General features: G+C 35.6%; 1 protein-coding gene across 1 annotated transcript in view; it reads left to right on the forward strand.

Moving 5' to 3' along the window:
• The window catches only part of LOC101576393 (ATP-binding cassette sub-family A member 3-like), a 144299-nt gene that overhangs the window by 9196 nt on the left and 114399 nt on the right, over positions 1 to 20704 (forward strand). The window contains exons 3-5 of the mRNA XM_004623112.2: positions 1012 to 1139; positions 3403 to 3550; positions 18566 to 18825. Of these exons, the coding sequence (XP_004623169.1) occupies positions 1012 to 1139; positions 3403 to 3550; positions 18566 to 18825 (536 nt within the window). The remainder of the gene's footprint in view (positions 1 to 1011; positions 1140 to 3402; positions 3551 to 18565; positions 18826 to 20704) is intronic.

The following is a 20704-nucleotide window of genomic DNA, read 5'->3' on the forward strand; positions in this document are numbered from 1 at the left end:
TTTTTTTTCTTTCTTTAAAATAAAAATAACTGATGTCAAAATAAATAAATAAAATATTAAAAAAAATTAAAATATGTGCACTATTCTAGAAAAAAAAAAGAAACCATGAATATCTGAGTTTGTGTGACTCATTTCAAATAAGTGTTGTCTGGTTACACCCATTTATCCATGAATGCCTCAAGTTTATCTTTCTTTATGGCATTGCAGTACTCCACTGTGTATAGATACCACATTTTCTTTAAACATTTATCTGTGTATAAATATATGTATTGGGGCCGGGGAGATGGCTCAGTAGAATAAGCGCTCACCTGGCAAGCACAAGGGCCTGAGTTTAATCCCCGGTTCCGCCAAAAATAAATATATGTATTGTTCCAAAATCTAGCTATTATAAATTGTGTTGCTATATACATGAGTAGACATATATCCTTGTAATATGATTTTAACTCTTTTAGGAAGATATCCAGGTATCTGTATCAAATAAATTTCTCTTTTTAGTTTTTTGAGAACTATCCACACTTAGTTCTGTAGTGGTTGAATTAGCTTACATTCCTTACCAATACTGTAGATTTGTTCCTTTTCCCCCCACAGCCTCACCAGTATTTGTTATTGTATTTTTTGTTGATAGTCATTCTTCCTGCAGTAAGATGGTATCTCAGTATAGTTTTAATTTGCATGCTCTGATGGCCAGCAGTGATAAGTGTTTTTCATGTATTTATTGGTCACAAAATGGATATTTTAAAACACTGGAGAATCCTTTATTCCTTAACTTCTTCCTTTAATATATATTTTATTACTTTAAACTTGGAATTAAAATTTTAAAAGTAAAAATCTCTATCCACTCTAAATATCTGTTGATATATTGTGCCAGTGTTTACAAAACAGTGTTTTTGCATTTATAATATTTATAGCCATTTGTCCATGTCGTTTGCCAGTTTACAGATAGGAAGTGCTAACACATTTTTCCTTTATGTGATCAGCCCACAAATTAGATTTTTCTTTCTGTTTCCACAGTTGTAGGCTTTTCTTCAGAAAGAGATTTTGAGACTTATGTTAAGCAAATTAATAACTCTGAAAAGGTTCTGGCTGCTATTGTTTTTGACCATGACTTCCAAAATAGCGATGATGCTCTTCCACTGAACGTAAGAAAATTTTATGTAGAAACTTCATAATGGTACTTAATGAAGTAGAGGTGTCATTATTTTAATTAGTAAAGAATCTGACTTGCCCAAGATCATGTTGCTTGTACATGGCAGAGGCTTGAATCCAAATCTAACTTCAATATCCATTTAGCTAGCTTCAATCTGTGCTTTGTGCTTTCCTTGATGAAGCTATGAGATCTTCACAGGAAGCACTGATAATGAAGGACACTAACTCTGCTACTCTCTCTGACATTGCTCCTGTCTCAGCCCTGCAGATGATGCATTCCCTGGTGTGATACAGCTGATGCATCTCCCACTAACAGGGAACGCAACATGAAAAGTTTGCTATGTTTGAATGAACCTCATAATTTTTCTTCTAATTCTAGATTCAAAAATAACTCTTAAGGCTTAGGCAGGGTAAGCCACACTTAGGACGTGTCCAAATACTGAAAATACTGAGGAAGCTCTGGTAATAATAATGCTCAAGAAGGAAAAATAGTGTTCTGAACTTAGTGTTTCTAATGTTGAGGGAAATGCCCAAAGTAGAGATGCAGATGGTTTTCAGTTGGAAAAGTATGGAAGACCACTGTGTGGTAAGTAGAGATATGAGTATCTCTTCGCTGTGTCCTGACACAGCTTAACTACTTTTCTGTGTCAGCGTCCTCAGGTTTCAGACACAGTGTGAACCAGTGCCGATGTAGGTTTAGCAGTGTATTTTAGACCTAGTCAAAAGGGTGTTGGTATAATTTCAGACTTCCCCTTGTCTGCCTTTGGATAGTCTCCATCTCCCTAGCCTTCTTACCCTTTACAATTAAGACAATTCTGTATTGTCTCTTCTAACCATGCACAGTGCTCTCTTTTAATTCTCCCATAAACATTTCTCCATCACTGAATTTGCACTTAATGTGAGTATTTATGTTTTCCTTAACTAGGATCTGAGCTCCTTGAAGATCAGGGGCTGTGAGCATGCCATAAATTCCTACAGATTTCATCTGTAGGAATTGAATAGATGGTAATTGAATAGATGGAGTCTCACTAACACCTATACTTCTGCCCACTCCTGCTCATCTTACTGATTTCTCTATAGTTTGACCCTTCTGACCTTTAGTAACTTTTGGTCCACTTGTTTGAGAGTAATTTACCTGGAAGTGTTATTTGGTTCTCCAGAAGTAGTATTATTCCTCAATAAATAATTATATTATGCAGTGGTTCGCATTTGCATCTTATCACATTCTCCTCTGTACTCATAAGATTCTTCCATTTGTTGTAAGAATCACTCTCAGGGGAGGAAGAAATTTTTCCTTTTCAAACACTTGGCTTAAGGGCCAAAGAGATAGCTCAGTAGAATAAGTGCTTGCCTGGCAAGTGCAATCTCCAGTACCACAAAAAAAAAAAAAAAAAAAAAAAAAAAAAAAAAAAGAACTGTTGGCTTACATAATGGGAAGAGAAATTCATAATGTCATTTGGAATACTTCATTTCAGCATGTGTACAGCTGTCTGTCTAGGGAAAAATACATTTACAACCATGTACAAAGTTGCCAGTGTTTCTCTTCTACAGACCCACACATATATCCAAGTGTTGTTGATACTTTGAGTGATAATGTCGGATGTCCCCAGGGAGGTTCAGAGGTTGGACTGGGGAACATGATTGGATAGAGCTGCTATAGCTGACTTGCTGAGGGGAGACGAGTCTGGTCAGAAGCAGTGGCTCAGCGGGCAGCAGAACTGGAAGGGTGTGTGTCCCTCCCTGGCTGTCCTAACACAAGCAGCCTTTGCACCAGGCCCCTCTGGTGCAGTCAGTAACAGATTAAAGCATGAGCTCAAATCAACCTCCCATCCTTCAGTTGTGAATATATATATATATATATATATATATATATATATATGTTTGTATCTATATATTTTATTTTATTTTATTTATTTATTTTTTCTAGAATCGGGAATTGAACTCAGGCCCTTGCACTTGCCAGGCAAGTGCTTATTCTACTGAGCTTTCCCCCCAGCCACCAATTTGCAATTTTGCTGGTATTTTTGTACCAGAGACAAGAAAGTGACTAAGAGAATGAGCTTAAGAGGGGAGGATTTAGGGGAGTCAAAGGTGGAGGGGCCCAGCGTGCTCGTGCTTCATGTTGGGCCAGTCTTTGTTGAGGCTGGTCAGTCTGTTCTCAGAATCATATTCCCAATGACATTTAACTTCCTTTAGTTCCTGATTTTTGCCTAATTGTTGATTTGCTTTATGAATATTTTTTATTGCTTCTTGTAGGTAAAATATTATTTGCGTTTTAGTTACTTCAAGAAGAACAAAACGCAGATGAGTAATTCTGAATCAGATGGCTGGTTCACAGATTCTCTCTTTCCTCTTTTTTCTTTGGAACCCAGAAATTTCAAAGAGTTAGATGGGGGCAGTCCTGGTAAGTAGATTTTTAACTGTTTATTTTGAAGTCCTTTTGTATAGTAAGGTTAAAGACTCATGTTTTTTCAACCTGTATAAAAGCTGGGGTTTTTTTGTTTGTTTGTTTTTGGGTTTTTTTGGTGGAACCGGGGATTGAACTCAGACCCTTGTGCTTGCCAAGGAAGCACTTATTCCACTGAGCCACCTCCCCGGCCCCAAAGCTGTTTATTTTTAACTGTTGTTGGATTTTTTTTTGAAGCTTTCATTGTCCAAAAGTCCATAGAAAAAAATTCCCTTTCAGCAATATATTTTTACCATATTGTATCCTTTCCAGGTCATTATCATTGTGTGTCTATTTTTAAGTAGATTTATTTGTGAATTTTTAACTCTTAGTTACTTCTATACACATTTACAGATACTGAACAACTAGTACCCAGGAGTATTCTAATTGGTGTTAATTGTATTAACTATAACTGTATGTTATTCTGTTGGATTGATGAATAATTTTAATACAATTATAGTCATTTTAAACCTAAAATTTATCACATAAGATTACATTCAAATCCTTAATGTGTGCCTTTCCTTTTACCGTTTTGAAAAATTATGCTAAGAATGATTCAGCAAAAGAACAAATTATGACCAATTTAGCATCATGTCGTTCAGGCTGGGCTTGAGCTCAGTATGTAGCCCAAACGGGCCTCAAATTCACAGTGATCCTTTCTTAGCCTCCCAAGAGTTAGGATTACAGGCATGCACCACCTCACCCAGCTAGCATAATTCTTAAGCTTTTGGAATTACCTACATCTAAGTATGATGAACGCATAATAAAAATGTAAAACATAAAAGGAACTAGGATGGGTGAAAGGGGAAAGTATAGTAGGGAAAAGGGAAAAAATGCAAGTCGGTTATACTACTAGTGTCTCTTAGTTCATTAAAAAGGAGAGTTTGTGCTAATACCGACTGGAGAAATTCCAATGACTATATCTTCTACCCTGTACCACTACTTTAAAGATAACAACATGTAATGTAACTATTGTAATTCTCCCATTTTTGTTAAGAAATTTTGTTTTATCTTTTTTCTATAAAATAAAATTTTTTTAAAAATTAAAAATATAGGGGCTGGTAAGATGGCTTAGTGGTCTAAAGCACCTACTTAGAACAAGCTTAGCAAAGCACAGGGACCGCAGTTCAATCCCCCAGTACCACATGCCAGCCAGCCCCGCCCCCTGGTGGACTGAGCTGGCCACACACACACACACACACACACACACATAAATAAATAAATAAATAATTTTTTAAGATTGTAAAAAAAAATTAAAAATATAATTTGAGAGAACATTGTGCAATCATTAAAAACAATCACCATTAGTCATCTGAACAACTGTTAGGGCGTCTAATTAGAAAGAGTGGATTAGATGTATGTGTAGCTGCATCTTACAGACAAACTGTTATGGGTCACTGAGCATAGGAACCAGATCAGCCAGATAGAAATTTGAATAGAGCCTTTAATTACTGAGCTCAGGTCTGTCAGTCACTTCTCACGCAGAAGACTCATCGGCAGTCAAACGAAGGTAGCAGGGCGTTTTTTTAACAGAAATCACATCCAGTTTGGTAAGCGAATTTGTTATCTAGCACAGAACAACAGAAGTCTACATTCATTTGACACAGCTGCAAACTGTTTGTAACTAAAGATATTTTATAGCTTAGTGATAAGTGTATATTTTACAAGATACATCTTAGGGTGATGGTTAGGGAGGGAGTTTGCTACCTTAACAAGAAACAGTTATTTATTGTTGAACAGCCTTGAGCCAAGAGGGAGAATATATGTCTTAGAGTAGATAACAGGAAGCACAAAGTTTTTAAAAATAATATCCCACAGTTAAGGCACAGAATTCTGTTAACCCTTAACAAAATCAATTGACTGAAATGGATAACTGAGTTTCATTTACATGAATAAAAACTAACTCAAACCAAATACCAGTGCACATTCTAGGAGAACACAAAACCATAGAGACACTCATGAAACACAGTAAAGTGTTTGCCAAAGGGAAGGAGAAAGCAGGGGCAAGAGAAATAGAGACATAAGAGAATGAATAAATAAAATGAATTAAGGTATATAAATTGAGGGCATAAACAATATAATTAACCCTCTGCATATGAAGCCAAAAATGTGTACATACAAACTTAAATATGTAAATAATGTAAAATTTAGAATGAGTATATTAATAACAATTTATCTAAGCCATATTTTTCATTGTGGAATGACCTACTCTTTTCCTTAATATAACCCTACTGTATAAAACAAAGACAGTATTTCTGAAATTAGATCCATTTTAAACCTTATTTCTTTCCTTCTCTGTTAATAAGAGATAATCTTTTAGTACACAGTCTGACTCTAAACTGCTACAAGATAGGTTTTTTTGTATCAGCTTTTCAAGTAAAGTACCTAAAGTTCTGAGAAATGATGAAAACTGTGCTAAAAGTTAAATAACTTTTAAGCACTGAAATTGGTGCTTAAACAAATGCAGTCTATGTCCAGGGTCTATACATTGAGTTTTCCCTGTGTTGTCAAAACAGTACAGAGCACATTGAGTTTATATATACAATGTTACTCCATGCCACTACTGAAAACATTAATAATATTCCTTAGTCACCAGGGCATTTAAATAAATAAATAATAATGAATTAGTATCTTATTGCTTAAGAATATTGGAGTACAGTCTAGACTTCCTGCATAACTGCAAGGGGACCCTATGCTTAGAGATCAGCTTTGCCCCAGTGAAGCCAAATGTCCTTTAAAGCAGGCCATCTCTTAGAAGGTGGGTTTTTTTTTAAAATTTCCAACTTATTTTGGAATAATTCTTTTGTGGAATAACACTAAAAATGAAGTATTAAAGAGGCTTTCTTCCAGTGAACATATTTGGCCTCTTACTAAAAGATAAGGTGACTGAATGTGTTTGTAGCTGTATCTGTATCTTCTAATCTGTTTCATTAATCCTCAGGTCCTTTTCTGCCAGTAACTCGCTGATTTTATCATAGTAGCTTTGTAGTATAGTTTCAAGTTAGGGATTGTGGTGCCTCCTGCCTTTCCCTTGCTGCCTAGGACTGCTTTTGCTATTCTAGGCCTCTTCTGGTTTCACATGAATTTTAGGAGTATTTCTTCTAGATCTGTGAGAAATGCTAATTGTATTTTAGTTGGGGTTGACTTAGATATGTATAACAGTTTTGGGAGTTAGGTCATTTCCACTATGTTGGTTCTTCCTGTTTGAATACTATTTTAAAGGTTGTGGTTCTCTCTCTCCGGCTCCCTCTTCTCCCTCTCCCTCTCCCTCTCTTTCCCCCCTTTCTCCCTCTGTCTGTCTGTCTGTCTGTCTCTCTCTCTCTCTCTCTCTCTCTCTCTCTCTCTCTCTCTCTCTCTTTGTTGCTTGTGTACAGGAATGATATTGCTTTTTAAGTATTGGCTTGGTATCCAGCTATACTACACGTCTTTTGGTAGTTTTGAGGGTCTTCTATGTAGAATATTGTGTCATCTGCAAATAAAAATAATTGAACTTCGTTTCCTATCCTTACTCCCTTTATTTTTTTTTCTCTTGTCTAATTGCTGTGACTAATGTATCCAGATCTGTATTGAATAGGAGTGCTGATAGTGGACATCCTTGTTTAGTTCCTGATTTTAGAATGAAAGCTTTCAGATTCTGACCATTTAATAAGATGTGAGTTGTTGGCTTGTCATAGATGGCTTTTATCAGATTGAAATAAAGATCATCTATTCCAATTTTCTGTAGGCTTTTTTTAAATCCTTAATGGGTGTTGGACTTGGTCCAGTGTTTTCTCTGCATTTATTGAGATGATCATGTAGCTTTTGTCTTTGGTTCTGTTAATATGGTGTATTACATCTATTGATTTATATATGTTGAACCATCCCTGCATTCCTGGAATGAATCTGCATTTGCCACTATCTTATTAAGGATTTTTTCAGGACTACTTTCATTGCATTCCATAAGTATCAGTATGGCGTATTGGCATCATTTAATTGTATATCAACTGTTTAATTTTGTTTTTAATTTCCAATATGACCCATTGGTTGTTCAGAATGGTATTATTTAATTTCCATATGTTTATTTAGTTTTTGTGATTTCCTTTATCATTGATTTCCAGTTTTATTGCCTTAGGGTCAGATAATATGCATGGGATTATTTCAGTTCCTCTACATTTATATAAGGATGTTTTGTTCAATAATATGGTCTGTTTTGGAGAACTCCCCATGTGCAGCTGAGACTGTTTATTCTGAGGCTTTGCAGATATCTCCTAAGTCCATTTGTTTACAGGCTTAGATAATTTTGATATTTCTTTGTTGATTTTTTTGTCTAGTTAATCTATTTGTGAGAGTACAGTATTAAGGTCCCCCACTATAATTGTGTTAGTGCTTTGGTTTTTCATGTGTGGTAATATTTGTTTTATGTAGTTGGGTATATCAGTTTTTGGTATATAAATATGATTATAATAATATTTACAAGAGAAAGCTCTTGGTATTTTTCCTTAACAAATATGTAGTGATCTTCTTTATCTCTTTTGACTAGTCTTGACTTGAAGTTCACAATGTCTGTAAACAGAGTAGTTATGTAGCTATTTTTTTTTGTATAGAAGTTAACTTTTATTTTAAATCTGTCAAGAAATCCTGGCAGTTATTCATTTTATTAAAATGATTACAATACAGCAAAATAAAGAGGAGATAATTCTATTTTTCTACAATATAAATTATGAGTTAGATTCTCAGCTGCTGGCTCAGTATGTAGCTATTTTTCTGGATTTCTGTGGCATGGAGAATTGTTTTTTACCCTTTAACATTTAGTCTATGATTTCTTTTTTGGGTTAAATGTGTTTCTTTTTTCTTTTCTTTATGTATTTGATACAGAGTGTGCAGGGTCTACAGGGTCTCACTATGCAGATTGGACTCACAGTGATCCTCCTGTTTTAGCCTCCCAAGTGCTGGGATTACAGGCTAAATGTGTTTCTTAAATGCAGCATATGGTTGGATCTTGTTTCTCGTTCCATTCTGCCAGTCTGTTTCCTTTTATTATGGTTTGTGTCTAGATATCTCCCCAAAGCCTCATGTAATCACTGAGGCCTATTTCTAAAATTTGTGATTAATTCATGATCCAATGCTGGGATTATGGGTGTGAGTGCTATACCCTTTCCTGTGTGTCTAAGGAGAGTCACATGGAGAGAAAACATTCTCTCAGGCTTTCACAGAGAGCAAGTGGCCTCATCTATATGGCTGACACTGACAAAGGATCTACAAACTGCGGTACAGAGTTTCAGAGTAAATCCTGAGGGGATTTGACTGACCTTGTCAGATACAGAAGTTACATTTCTTGTTGTACAGGTCTTGCTTTATCTTGGTCTTAACCATCCTGCAGAAAAATATAAAAACGAGGTACAAAAAGTAAAGCCATATTAATATGCTGAGCTGTGAAAGGCTTAAGTCAACCATCTAGACCATATAAAAAGAAATGAGGAAGGACACTGCTGCTTCTGCTCTTCTGAGGAGCTCCAGTCTTCACTTTTGACTTGGATGTCATCTCCTGCCTTCCAGTGCAGACTCTTCAGCTTCTGTAATATGAACCTCAAGGCTTCCAGTGTAGATTCTTTAGCTGTCCTTCACAGACCCCTCAGCTTCCTGGTATAGACTTGTATGAGATATTTCAGTGAACTCCAGACTTTCAGTCTCCAGAGGGCAGACATCCTCTGCACTCTTCCCCATCTGACTCTGGATGGCCATCATAAGCCAATCGTGTAAATTCTTACACATTTCTGTATTTTGGGTTGTCTCTCTCTCTCTAGTAAAACACTAACCGATACAGATGGTGACAAAGCTCTCCCAAAAAGGCAGTAGCCTTTGGTCTTTGAAAACTAGTAGTATATGTGCTCCAATAACCACACTTCTGACTGATTTATAAACATCAATATAAGGATATATGGAAAATGACATTTATTGTGGTTTCTTGGTATTAACTCAAACTTGAAACAACTAAATTGTCTAATAAGAGAATGAGAATGCTAAATAAATTATGACATATTTATACTATGAAATAGCATTTAGATAGCAACAAAAATGTCAATTACATTTTTATATGAATAAAAGCAAATTGCAGGGGTGAAAAAAGGCTGAAGTCAACAACTGCTGACATTGCCAGTCCTACAGATAACCCACTACTATTATGGACTGCTGGACTATATTGGATTATTTTGCGGAATTTACACACCTACAATATTTAAATAGCAATGGAATAATCATCTCTGACAAAGCTAAACAAAAAAAGGGGATACAAATGAAGGACCATTTTGTATCTGTATATACAAAATAGGATAAATATACAGCTACTTTCTTAATTCAATGAAAAGAAAGATTTGTACTAATAGTGTTTGGACAGGATATCATGTCTGCATCTTGTACTATGAATAACCACTACGAATACGACAATATGCAATGTATTAATTATTGAAACTGTCTTACTAATTTGTTTTGAAACTGTGTCATTGCTATTTTTTTCTCAGTAAAATTTTTAAAAAACTGACAAGAATAATTCCAACAAATGGATTCCCCCAAAAGGAAACACCCAGATAAATCCATGCCACAGTACACCAGTAATAAACATGTCAAAACTAAAGACAAAGAAAAATATTCAAAATGCCCAAAGAAAAGCATCTTATTTATGGGGAAAACAGAGTGAATGACAGATCATTTCTCATAAGAAATCATGAATGTCAAAGGAAATTGCAAAATAGTTCTCCAGTGCTGAAAAAAATAACTGCCAATCCATAACCTTATACCAAACAAAAAGTATCCTTCAGAAAAATAAGAAATAGATGAAGAAAAACTATTAAAATTTGTTGCTAGTAGGACACATGAAGACTATAGCTAGAGGGAATTCTCTAAACAGAAATTATTTTTGAAAAAGAATCTGCAAAATAAGGAAGAAAGGAAGAACTTGTTAAGTAAAAAATAGGCTAAGTGCAATAAGTTTGCCTTCTCTTGAGTTTTCTAAAATTATGTTTGATGATTGAAACTAAAATGTTAATACTGATGATTGTGTTTTTTTAAATATATATTTTACAAGAGTACACCACCATGCCAAAGAGAGAGAAATTATTTGGCAGTTATTTTATAAGTTATAACCCAGTAAGGGACATTAAATGGAATAAAATGAGTTAACTTTGTCTACTCTGCTCAGAAATACACTGAAAAATTATTTGTATATCATGTAGCACCTAGAATAACCACTGACAGCAAAGCTTCACGAAGAAACACAGTTTAAAAAATGGATACATAGGGTTGGCAAGACAGCTTAGCAGATAAGTGCCTCCTTAGGCAAGCACAGGGCCTGGAGATTGATCCCAGGCCCCACCCCTGTGCATGCTGAGCCAGCCACTGTGACTGGGCGTGATGTCGCGCACCTGTAATCCCAGTGCTGGGGAGGCTGAAAACAGGAGGATCACTGCAAGTGCAAGCTGTGTAGTAAAACCATGTACCAAGTACATTAAAAAAAAAAATGGATACATCAAATTGAAATCCCAGAAGGAAAAGTAGAAGAATGCAGTGAAGCTTTGTTGAAGAAATAATGACTGAGAATTTCCCAAAATTAACAAACACAAAAATCACAAATTTAAACCCCCCCCAAAAAAAAAACAGCTCAGAGAACATCAGGCAGGATAAAACAAAAGCAAACCAACAGAGCACCCCACCTAGGCATTTCCTATTAAAACTGAATAAAATCATTTGGAAACAGCAAACATTGGGATCAGCTGTGTTGAGCTAAAGAAAGACACCTTCTTGCAGAAGAACAAGGGGAAAATCCTAGCTTGCTTCTCATGGGAGAGCATGTCAGCAAAAAGAAACAGTCACATGTTTAAAATGTGGTTAAACAAACAAAATCCGTTACCCCAAAAATCTGTTCATCCAGTAAAAACATCCCACCAAAATAAAGGAGGAATGCAGATTTTACTCAAGTTAAAATTAACAAAGAAAAGACTAAATTATTGCTAAGAGACTATGCTATATAAATGCTAAGAAAGTCTTTCAAGGAGAAAGGATATGATACAGGAAAGAAAATTGAGAGAGAAATGAAAAGCAATAGAATAAACCCAGGTAAAATGTAGTTCTTAGTACACTTTAATCTTGCCAAAATGTAACTGTGACAAGCAATAGTATTTATTTTGAGTAAGGATATGTTAAATGTAATATAACAATAACCCAAAGTATGAGAATGAGTGTCATGATATCTTGTCAGGAAAAAGTTAACATAGTATGGTTAAGATTGCCATCTTTGCAAGGGTATGTCTCAGTGCTGGCATTTGGAAACTTGCTGCAAAACAAATTTCATAACTGGTAAAGGGTATCTAATTATGTCCAGTCTATTTTTCCAAAGAGTGTGCTTTATCCTAAACATCTTCTTTCTTTTAAGAAGTCTCAAATTTTGATACATGGGATGCCTGTATGGCCAGCCACTAAAATCCTTGGGTGCTGTATTGTCTATGTGTAACTGCAGTTTCCATTCATTCTCATTGTGCTTCGTTATGGGAGGAAAGCATATAGGTACAGATTTTCCCAGAGACCACTCGTCTCTTCTTTTCTGATGATCCTAGTATGCATCTTTTTGCTGTAATAAAACTTAGTCTTGTGTACAGCTGTGTGCCGAGTCCCATAAGTTCTAGTAAATCACTATGTGGCCAATCTCCAAGACTCTTAAAACAAGATCTGTACTTTATGTGTAAAGTGTAATATTAGTGCAAGATAGAATGAGAGACAGTGGTCTAGGTACCTGCCTGGCAAGCACCAGGACCTGGGTTCTACCCCAGTGCCACATGCTATGCCAGTCCCAGCTGCAACCTGACCACCAAAACCAGGCATGGTGGCAAACACCTGTAATCCCAGCACTGGGGAGACTGAGACAGGAGGATTACTACAAGTCCAAGCTGCATAGCAAGACCTGTACCAAATAAATAATTAAATGATTTTTTAAAAATTTTTTATTTTTTATTTTATTTTTTTTCACTGTCAAAACCAAGAAACTTATATAATTAGAATTCTCAAAGTAGACAGGAGTAGGGAATAAATATTTAAAGATTTAAAATTTCTGAATTTAGTTCAACTTATAATACCATATTTTCACGAAAAATGAACCTTTTGAACAAGAAATTTAAATCATACCAAGATACACAAAAATGAAATTGTCCAAAACTTATTGTAAAGAAAAAAATTATTCAAGCATATACATAAAAATATTAGCTATGGAAGAAAAAAATTAAATAGCACCTTATTCCACATTAGAAAGAAAAAAAACGACCAAGTGTGTAAAAAACTAGACTAATTAAAGGACTGAAAGAAAAGATCTGTCTTCTTTGCATTTTATACTTAGCAAACATACCTTTGAAAACTAAAAGTAAGATTTTCTAGTTATACAAACTTGAAATATTTTAATACCTCCAGAAGTAGCATATAAGAAATAACAAAGAGCATCAAAAAGCAAGAGAAGTTGCAGTATGCTCCTGGATGAACAATAAAGAGCTCTCAATATGATAGTTATGCAGGACTATATAAAAGATATATTAGATGAACCCTTATTTAAAGGTCATTGCAGGTTTCTATGAAACAGTACCAATCTTATGTTGGGTTATACACATTTTTTTAATATATGTGTGTGTATGTGTGTATAAAAGACAGGAAAGAAGTAATATAAAGTCAACAGAAAATGGAATTATACTTTTTAAAGTTTCTAATACTAGGAGAAGATATCATATGATGTCTTTTAAATAAATTGTAAGTCAAAGATATAATATAAATCTTTGAACAAAAATTAAGATTAAGCAATATTCAGAAAATTAAATACTAATTAATTAAAAATTAAATGTTTCAAAACACGAACTAAGAAAAAGTTTTCATGATAGCAAAGAAGTACTAAGAGTAAAACATAAGATAAATACTGGAATGGCAAATAAATGACCAGCATGTCTAACAGTTTGAGGACAGGATATCGCACAAAGTTCTAGTGTGTTGTGGACATGCGTAATATAAAAATTTTTTAAATGATAGAATGAGATATTAGGGGGCCGGGGAGATGGCTCAGTGGAACAAGCGCTTCCCTAGAATGAGATACTGTTTTAAAAGAATGTATTTCTTAAGGTAGCCCTCAAGAAAGTTTTGAAACAGATGCATAAATAATAGTACAATGGGCCAGCCAAGTAGCTCAGTGGATTAAAGTGCCTGCAAGCAGGCACAGGGGCCAGGGGTTCCATCCCAAGGCCTGCAGTGCTGGCCCTGTGCCCAAGGTGTGCTGAGATGGCAATTGAGACTGGGCCTGGTGGCACATGCCTGTAATGCCAGCTCTTTGGAGGCTGTAAACAAGTGGATCACTATGAATCCTATCTAGTAGATCCTGAACACCCTGTAGACCCTTCCCTAAAATACATAATATAACAAAAACTCAATTTTAAATGTGTTCAATTAAACCCCAGAGAATGCTGATATATATACACACATATATGCATGGGTGCTTTATATATCAACAATATGCATAATGTATACATTATATATCATAATTATACATGCAATTTTATTAAAACAATTCTATATAACATGGAAATATGAAATACATCCAAATAAGAACTTCTGTAACTATAACAATGGAACCCAACATTATCATTTCTAGGTATTTGCCTGAGTGGATTGAAAACATCTGTTCAAATGAAAACCTGAATATGTACTGATACCTATTCATAGTTACCAAAAGATGAAAGCAACTAAGTTTTCCTCCATAGCATTTTAGTGGGTAAACAAACTTTGATTTGTCTGCACCATGTGATGATACCCCAGTGTAATAAGGACTAAGCTATTGATTCATGCAACAACATGAATAAGGCCTTTTTGCCAAGATGGCGCTGAAGGCAAAGAAGGAAACCCCTGCCCCTCCCAAAGCTGAAGCCAAAGCAAAAGCTTTAAAGACCAAGAAGGCCGTGCTGAAAGGCATCCACAGACCCAAAAAGAAGATATGAATGTCACCTACCTTCTACCGTCCCAAGACACTGCAGCTCCAGAGGCAGCCCAAATACCCTCAGAAGAGCGCCCCCAGGAGACCACTATGCCATCCTCAAGTTTCCCCTGACATGAGTCAGCCATGAAAAAGATCGAGGACAACACACTCATGTTCATTATGGGTGTCAAAGCAAAGAAACACCAAATGAAACAAGCTGTAAAGAAGCTGTGTGACATTGATGTTGCCAAGGTCAATACCCTAATCAGGCCTGATGGAGAGAAGAAGGCATATGTTCAACTGGCTCCCCATTATGATGCATTGGGTGTTGCCAACAAAATTGAGATCATCTAAACTGAGTCCAGCTGGCTAATTCTACATATATATATTTTTTCCCTGCTTAAAAAAAAAAACATGAATATACCCTGAAGAAGTCACACTTACATAGATATTTATATATGCCTTCATCTATATGGCATTTTTAAAAAACAAAACTACTGGAACTGAAAACAATTCAGTGGCTGACAGAGCCAATAGAGAAGGGATTGATTATACAGAGACAACATTGAAGAACTGGCAGTAGAGGCGCTATTCTCTGTGGGACTAAAATGGTGCATCCATGACACTGCACATTATTCAAAACTCTTTAGTGAACTACTGTATTCAAATTTAAAATAAATAACAGACCAGGATATCTAAGAGTGAGCATAGAGCGCAGACCATGACAAAGTAATCCATACACTTCACTAAATGTAGTAGGGATATGTGAAGCTGACCTAAGTAATGTTGGAGAACTATTTTGAATGAATATTATAAGACTAAAGACAAAAATGTATAAATACTATACTCTTGTTGGTTAACTTCTTTATTAGAGATAGTTTAGGATTTTCTCAGTGTCATAAAAAGAATTCACAAATGAACAAATAGTAAAGGTTAAAATATGAACTGTGTGGTGTCAAGATTGGAATCAGGCCCACAGCATCCTAAAAAAAGTGAATGGCCAAGGTTTAACTGAAAGAGACATGTGGTATGATTTTAGAGCTCCAAAAGAATTCCTCTAGCAGAATTCAAGATTATCTGTGGTCTGAGACAGAGAACTCTGGGTGGCCCATGTTTATTTGGCTTTCAAACAGGTGGGGAATTCTGAAGAAAGTATAAGAATCTGAGCAGGACCTCAAAAGTCAGTTCAGATATTTTTCCAAGTAGTAAATTAGGTAAATCAGGAGAACTACCTTATCTCTAGGTTGACATTTATTGCCAGAGAGTGTTGCCTGCAGCTACATTCTCTTAGTTGATTTTGGAGCAAGGTGTTCTCAGCTGTAGCCTTATCTTGTCCCATGAAGCTTCACAGCATCACAGACCACTATAGGCCTCAGCTCAGACAAGCAACTCCTAGAGGTTCACTTACTATAAATCCATTGCCCATCTCCAGACAAGGGGCCTAGGCCTGGGACAGACTCACAAGTAAACATAGAAATCATATTGATTAATTTTAAATTCTACTGTTCTCCATCACTATGGTTCTGACTTGGAAAAGTCAGTATGAACTGAACTTTATTTTATAAAAAATGATACAGAATGTGTGTGTGTGTGTGTGTGTGTGTGTGTGTGTGTGTGACTTTTCTCTTTGCTGAGACAAAAATACCTGACACCCAAAGTTAAAGGGGAAACATTTACTTAGCTCACAGTTTGTAGAGGTTTCAGCCCATAATCGGGTGGGTCCAAGGAAAGCTGGCACATGGCAAGGAGGCAACAAAGTGTCAGCAGAAAACAGCAAAAACAACAAGCAAGAAACCCCTTTCTCTGCCTTTTATTGTATCCAGTCTACCAGAATTAGGGTAGTGCAAGCCCAATCAATCACCCTCCCTTAATCATAGCACCCTTCAAATCAGTTACACTCTAGATTCAGCCTCTAAAAAAGTCCTAAGTCCCATGATCACATGAGGCTTTAAGGAGCCTCTAGACACAAACCATAACAATAGGTTACATGTATTGTAAAATATTCAGTATATTACTTGGCTCCACCAGGAGGCCTTTGAGTGGTGACGCCATAGCAACTCAGTATCAGGTCTTGGTTTCTCAAAACCATTCTCCAAAAGAGCAAACCAGGATTCTGAAGAGACGTGACTGATTTTGGGTTGGAGTAGGGACAGTACGAGATGATCCTGGAGCATTTTAGGGTTCTGCAAAGGATATGCTTTTTATATTTAAAAAAGACATGATAATGGGGACTGAATTTTTTCAGACCAACACAGGAGTAAACCTGAAAGAGTTCCTTCCCAATGGCCAAAGCTTGGGGCCGGGGAGATGGCTTCCCTGGCAAGCACAAGGGTCTGAGTTCAATCCCCGGTTCCGCCAAAAAAAAAAAAAAAAAACCACCACCAATGGCCAAAGCTAGAAGAAATGCAGCATTGAAAGGCCCAAAAGGGTAATTGATTCTAACCCTAAGTATAGCATAAATTTTAATGATTCCAATAAATGCAAACAAGATGATTGAATAAATAGGAACACATAAATACTAGGTGCAAATGAATTCCAGATAACATGTAGATACTCCCTTTTCTTGAATATGAATGTATTTAATAACTTCTTTGCAAAGAGTAGAAAAGGGAAAGGAGAAGACAGCAACTTAACAAGAGGTGGCACATATACCACCTTAACTAAATGATAGAAGTAGACATCACCGTGGTGTCATATTGATACACATGTCCTTTGGTATAAGTGGATGAAAAGGGTCTCTACCTCTGTGGTAAGCTCATAGCCCTAATCTGTTAGTGAGAAAATAGCAAGCGAATGCAGACTATGGAACATTATCCAGGATGCACCTCTCTAGATGGTGAAAAACAAGGAAAGAATACAATACTTTCAAAGATCAGAAAAGACTGGAGGCGTGACAACTAAATGCAGTTTCACATCGTAGATGAGATCCTGAAACAAAGAGGGATATTAGGTGAAACACTGATAAAATACAAATAAATTTATGCAAATCACGGGTAGTATTGCACCTGTGTTTCTTAGTTTTGAAATTACATTGTGTGTTTTTTGTTTATTTATTTTCAGTACCAGGGATTGAACTCAGGACCTTGAGCTTGCCAGACAAGCACTTATTCTACTGAGCTATCTCTCCAGCCCCTTATGTATTTTTAATTTCATTTTTTTTTAAATTACATTGTTAATACGTAGGATAAAAGCTTGATGGAGGGGCATATTGAATATTTCTCAGGCTTTATTCATTTTTGCCCTGCTAAAAGTCTTAGACTTTTTCCACCTAATCCCTCCCTCTTGTGAAATACTAATATCATAGATATAGTATAGGTCTTTTTTATACTTATGGTTTCTTTGGAGTAATATAAATTGCTTTTGAAATGCATGATATCCAACTAGTTTCTGTACTACCTTTTGAATTTTTCTGTAAGATTAATGTTTTTCCAAAACAAACAAAAAAGATATATATATATATATATATTTAAACTAATATCAAGAAATACATGTATATATACATCAAAAAATAGATACATTTCCTTTTTGTTTGTTTATTTTGGGGTGGGGGCACTGAACCAACAGTGTCACTGAAAGTTTGAGGTCAGCAACTTACTGGAAGACACAGAAAAGTTGTAACATTTGAAAAGGAGGGAGTAAAGTTTTCTTTATTTGCAGATGATAGACTCATTGTATATTTGTGTTGCAAAACTATGATAGCTGTTCTGAAACTTAGACTCTGAGAAGAATCTTGTTACAATTACTTATATAGTCTGCTTCTAAAATACAGTCATGAGTTGCTTAACATGGGAATAAGGCTTTAGAAATGTGTTAGGCATTTTCTGTTATCATAGTGGAAGCATCATAGAGTATACTTACGTGGAGATGACTGTGTCCTTAGGTGATACAATTTTATCAGTGTTGACAGAAATATTATATGGAACATGGCTTTCATTGTCTTTTCTTTGCTCATGTCAACGATTTTTAGACATTATTCTTAGCAACCTTTGTGTTTTCTCACGTAGGGTACATCAGTGAAGGATTCCTGCTTGTGCAGCATGCCTTGGATAAGGCCATCATTCTGTACCATAGTGGCGCTGCTGCAGAAACACTGTTTAATAGTGTCAACATTTTTGTTCAGAGATTTCCATACCCAGTACAAGATATTGATGTGTTCTATATAATTGCTATTATTTTCATCCCTATAGTAGTTGCATTTATCTTTTCTATTAATCATCTTACCTTAGTTCAGTCCATTGTATGGGAAAAGGAAAACCAATTAAAGGTAACCCTGCTTTTCTTATAGTATATAGAGCTTCCATAGAAAATGTTAAGACCATGAGGAAATTTATATGGGGGATTACGTTGTTTCTGTGCACCAAATCTGATGAATAGTATGTTTCAATAGCAATCAAGTACTGAGAACTTATATCTGTTGGCAATTCTCTACAATCTATTTTACTGAAAATCCTGATATTTTTAATCTAGTTGTAAAAAAGACTGCTTCAAAGATTATTAGATAGGATTTAAATACCAAGGTGTCCTAAAATCTCTCTGAAATAAAGAAATGATCAACTGGTCTCTTAGAATTCTGTCTAAATAAGTTTAAGTACAGTACAATTCCAAGATTCTCTGATTGTCTCATTTTTAAAAATGAATTTCTGATCTCTGATTTTTTTCTACATTATCTCTTACAGTCTTGATCCAGAGCATAATATGTTAGTTAAGAAACTTTATAGTTCAAAAGCCAGTCGTCACCCATTTAATCAATGATTCAATAATTATTAATTTGTTTACCTGTTGTGTTTCAGGGACTCTGGTAAACCACAGGTTTGAATCTTTTGAGACAGAGTCTTGTTAAGTAGTTCAGGTTGACCTTGAACTCACTCATAACCCAAGCTGGCCTTCAGCTCAGAGTGAACTTCCTCCCTCAGCTTCACAAGTGCTGGAATTACAGTTGTGTACCACTATACCTGACTCTATTATAAGAATATCTTATAAGTTTTTTAGCTATTTATAATACTTGTTACCTAACTTTCAGACTTAATAATACCTAACTTTCAGAGCTATTGTGATATTGAGATGTTATCTGCAATTTTTTTCTTTTCCAAATCACTCATACCTCCTGTTGTAAGGTATTAATGAGTAACATGTAGAATGTTTAGAGACAATAACCAATAACTATGAACCATAAAATATAAACTGTGAACTAAACAGGGTGGGACATGCTTGCAGTTCCACCTGCTTAGGAGGCTAAAGGGCAGAGGATTGGTTTGAAACCATCTTGAGCAACTTAGAGAAGACCTGTCTCAAAATAAAAGTAAAAGTGATTGGGAATGTAGCTTAGTACTAGATCATTTACCTTCCATGTGGGAGGTCCTGACTTCAATCTCCAAAACAAATAACTTGAGCTATAGCATCAATACCACTCATTTCTCCATTTTATCTCCTCTTGGTAATCATTAATAATGTCCTTTTCATGATTTCCTTTGTCAGTGGCAGCACTACTCTATAAATCAGGCAAGAATTGTCTAGGAAATGTAGTTTCCAGCATAAACAAATTGGCAACTGAGAAATGTGTACAATAAGACACTGTTATGTACTCAGCAGACATGCTAAAATCAGCCAAGACTGCCAACTATTTGTGAAGATATGGAGCAAACTATTTTCATGCATTGCATATGAAAATCTGTACAATTTTATTGGAAAAACTTTAGCACTAGCTATTAATGGTAGATATGCATAACCTGGTATTCAGCAAAAAAGATTTGCATAAAACTGTTAAACTAATAAAACTATTATTAGTAATAATATCTAAACCTGAAACAACCCAAATGACATAGGTGCACCGTATACTCAAAATGCACTTTAAATGAACTATAGCCACTGTTGTAGCCGAGAGATCACAGATATGGACTGAATTACAGATTCAAATGTGATGCGCAAAATTATACAACTGTTAGAAGAAAAAGTTGGAGGAAACTACGCAACATTGGCATGGGTGGTCAGTGTTTTGAGCTAACCCTAAAGTCTCATGCAACCAAACCAACAATAGACAATTGAGCCAACTAAGAATATCCTGTACAGAAAAGGAGGCAATTAATAGAGTAAAAAGGACTGGAGAGATAGCTCAGCAGTCTAAGCACCTGCTTGGTAAGTGCAAG

This window comes from Octodon degus, unplaced genomic scaffold, assembly GCF_000260255.1.
Source record: "Octodon degus isolate 3935 unplaced genomic scaffold, OctDeg1.0 scaffold00001, whole genome shotgun sequence".
Classification (NCBI taxonomy): domain Eukaryota; kingdom Metazoa; phylum Chordata; class Mammalia; order Rodentia; family Octodontidae; genus Octodon; species Octodon degus.